The sequence below is a fragment of the Glossina fuscipes genome, unplaced genomic scaffold, assembly GCF_014805625.2.
Source record: "Glossina fuscipes isolate IAEA_lab_2018 unplaced genomic scaffold, Yale_Gfus_2 3, whole genome shotgun sequence".
NCBI lineage: Eukaryota > Metazoa > Arthropoda > Insecta > Diptera > Glossinidae > Glossina > Glossina fuscipes.
Window position 1 is genome coordinate 4,193,140 of NW_023998417.1, and position 3,939 is coordinate 4,197,078.

A 3,939-nucleotide genomic window follows, 5' to 3' on the forward strand; every position below is an offset into this window, starting at 1 on the left:
TCCCCTTGTACGTCTCCTGAATAGTTTTATACAATTTTTATAGGCGTTGCATTCGATTTTATCCTATTTGTGTAAACGCAATAACTATAATTCAATGTATAGGGAAATCTTTGCCGTAATAATTATTTAAAAAACTTTCTCATTCTACTAATGTGGGGGAAATGCTTAAAAGTCAGTAACGTAATTAATAAATTATTATTAAAATTAATATTAATAGTACTGTTAACTACTGAAATATATGAAAAGGCACTTAATATAGATACTTAAGAGAAATTAAAAGTCTTCTTGTGTCATGCGTTTTTATCGAACAGAAACATTTTGTTCAATTTTCCACTTAATGGTAAAAAGCAAACATCTTCAGCATTCAACATTTAAATAGAAATTGTTAAGAGCCAACAAGGCACAAAGATAGCACAATTATCTTTAAAAAAAAAAAAAAACTTCATATATTTAAACATAATCGAACATTTATTGTGTAAATTTAACTAAAACTTTTTTACTCGATTTTCCATTTTCAAATTAATTATACTCTTTTTTTGTTTAACTTTCTGGCAAGCAAATCATACGATTGTGTATCCTACGATCAAAGTCTCTAATGCTCTAAGGTATACCCGAACACTTTTTTAATGAAAATATATTCTTGAGTAGTGTCTGCTTCTGAATAGATGCAGCAATGTGGTCATACAGAGTTCGTATGTCGTCTGAAAGTCCGAAAGCTAAAGTGAATGATGTTTGAAAATTCGCTTAAACGAACGTACGCTTAATTGATTCTCAAAAATCCTTAAATTCATAGAAAAATTCCACCAATTTTACGATGCCTCTAAACGCATACATCTCCCTCTCTCCCTTTTCCATCACTCTATTTCTTTCCCCTTTTTCATACGTAACGTCGAATTTTAATATTTAGATGACATCTAGCAATCCAGCAAGATATGTCACCATCATAAACTTAACACGAATCTTGAGACTACGATCGATATGTTTATTATGTTTTTGTTATCCAATCCGTTTAAAAATAAATTTTATATTTTGAGGGAAATGGACTTTTTTCTTATTGTTTTCCTTTTGTTTTACAGCCTGGTCGTGTAGCCACACTTGTGGAAGATAATGAGGTAAGTAGTACAGGTGTATACGAAATACATACGAATAGCCGCAACTGTTTTCTGTTCAAAAAGGTGTAAAAATAAAAAGTAGAGAGAGTTTGTGTGTCCGAATCTCCCAATGTAAGCCCCATTATGTAAACACATTCCGATTTCTGAGAGAAAACCGGCACGCATTTCGGTTGTCTATTGCTAAGAATTTTTATCTGGCACGTTTCCATGGACACTTAGCCATTTCAATTCGTCAAAACTTGACTCTTCATTGATTTTCATGCTAAGAGAATTTCCATGGAATATAGGCGAATATTATTTTAAATGCACAGAAGAAAACTAACGCGCGAACGCGAGAGAGCCCTCGGGGCATTTAATATAATACTTTTTACGCCTTGATACTTTCTATCCTAGACCCGGGGACTTTTCCCAGGGTATAACAGCAGGAGTTACTAAGAACTCGTAAGTAACCCCGAAAGACAAGCATAGAAGACTCGAAAGCAGCTATACATACTCTCGCGGAAATTTTGTATAGTGCTGTATATTAATACATAAGGTCTACGTAAAAAGTATCTAGAAATTATTGTAAAAAATGATAAATGAATGAAAAACTATTGTCTTATTTTAATTAAACAAATATTTATAACATACTTTTAAGCGCAATATGGCTTTTTTTTTTTTTTGCCATTTGATTTATTTTTATTATTAGGGATTATGCTGGGGCTGCGCCTACAAAATAACTGGACAAGTTGCTTTAGATTATTTAAAGCAACGCGAATGCACGTTAGGTAAAAATTATTTGAAATTTTTAATTCTCTCTCTCTGTCTCTCTCTGATAACATAATAAAATTAACATTTTGATAATATATTTTAGGTGGTTATAGAACTGTAAAAACAAAATTTTATCCACGCATTTCTTCATATGAGACGCCCTTCATTGGTAAAGCCGAAGAAGTAATAGTTTATTTAGCAGATATCCATAGCCGGCATTGGCTAGGTGAGGATATACCTGAACGTATAGCTCAACAAATTGTTGAATGCCGTGGACCAAGCGGACATAATGCTGAATATTTATTACGTTTGGCGCAATTCATGCACGACGAATTACCGGACGTTGATGATGAGCATTTATTTGTATTGGAATCTTTGGTTTTAAATGAATTGCAACTACGTAAAATACCGTTGGGATCTGTAATGGGTGCAAATCCGGCACAAATACGTCGAGATGATGATTTACGTGAACATTTAAAAATGTCGGCCAACTTTCAATTTACTTCTCGTATGCCAGAACGCAAATTGCGTTGTTTAAATATTTAAAGACTGTTTTAGAAATAGTAATAAAAGCTGGAAATTATCAAGTAGTTGTAGTTAGCTTTTTTTCTAAAACAAGGGGAACAAAATAAATAAGGACATGTTTTCAATTAAAATTAATAAACATATAAAACGCAATAGTCTGCTTTTTTTTAATATTTTTTTTTTTTTTTTTTATATAATTTTTTATTTATTTTTTTTTTTATTTTCATATCAATTATTATTGCATTTTTGTTTTGCATTGTATTATAAATAATTTTAACATTTATTTTTATTTTTCAATTTTTCTCTATTTATAATATTTTAGACAACAATTCCATAAGGCTTTATAATTATTAAGATATTCTGACAAAAAAAAAACAAAAAAAATACAAAAGAAAAGAAAAGAAAATTGTTCATTGAGATGAGGAGGACAATTTACAAATGTAATGAATTAATTGACTGATGATGATTATAATGAAACAAAATACTACTAATCCGACTTCAATATATTTTATATTAATTTATACAAAGATAAATAAAATAAGATGAACTACTATTACTAATTACTAAGTTTGTAAAAATTACCGAAAGATGAAAAAGAATTTTTACATAAATTCTTGTCTCTTCTTATAAAAATAACAAAAAATTTGTAAATATAAAAACATGAACCGTAAATAAAATAAAAGTTAATTAAAAGTGAATTATGATAAAAATTTTCATTTATGCTCCATTTTGAGTTTTATTCAAATATTTTTGCCATAATCTTAGAATCACTAGAGATATTCCGAAGTGATCTGCATTTTCCTCCAAGATATTTCATAGAGATTTGCATCTTCTTCGATTACCTAAAAAGAAAAAAAATCTATTTACAAAAACTCTTCTTCTTTCTTCTATCGTAAACGAATATTTATTTAGGAGATAATTAAAAACATTATCTTTATAAATGCATTTTGAATGTGTGTACGATAAAATTTTATGACCAAATCTGACAACGAAAGGCGCCATCCCAAAAGACATTGGCAAAATGGGAAAATATTAGGTTGGCTCCAGGCCTAAAAAAAAGCAACTGAAAAGTGCAATAAACAATATTATAAAATTCTTATTAGACTTCACTTCCGGATTTATTTCGTGTTTACACATTTTAATTCATTAAATATATTACAAAAAATAAATTATATTTTAAAAAACCCAAATTAAATTACGTCTTTACCCTCTATGCATAATTTTATGAATTGTTTCCTAAAAAAAATTCATAGAATATTGAAAATATTGTTAGCAGAATATAACAATTACGGCGCAGATTTAATCTGCTAAAGTAATTACTGGTAAAGCAAATTATTTCAAACGTTGAGACGGTATGTAAAACTTAATAAACCACAAACCAAGGAGCATTTGTGATTCGTACTAAGACTTGAAACGGATTACCCCTTTAATATTTCCTCGCTAATCCATAGTTCAGATATAATAATTAGCTCTCTTCGTCTACAATAAAATTTTTGCCCTTTGTTTGTTGTTCTATTGATTCCAATCTAAATATCAATTATTTGTTCAATTT

At 29.1% G+C, this 3,939-nt stretch overlaps 1 protein-coding gene across 1 annotated transcript in view; it reads left to right on the forward strand.

Annotated features, from left to right (window-relative positions):
• The window catches only part of LOC119635074 (glutathione-specific gamma-glutamylcyclotransferase 1), a 4,762-nt gene extending 2,326 nt beyond the window's left edge, over positions 1-2,436 (forward strand). Inside the window, exons 2-4 of the mRNA XM_038029631.1 lie at positions 1,077-1,112; positions 1,801-1,879; positions 1,966-2,436. Coding sequence (XP_037885559.1) covers positions 1,077-1,112; positions 1,801-1,879; positions 1,966-2,408 — 558 coding nt within the window. The 3' untranslated portion in view covers positions 2,409-2,436. The remainder of the gene's footprint in view (positions 1-1,076; positions 1,113-1,800; positions 1,880-1,965) is intronic.
• The last annotated feature ends 1,503 nt before the right edge of the window (positions 2,437-3,939 follow it).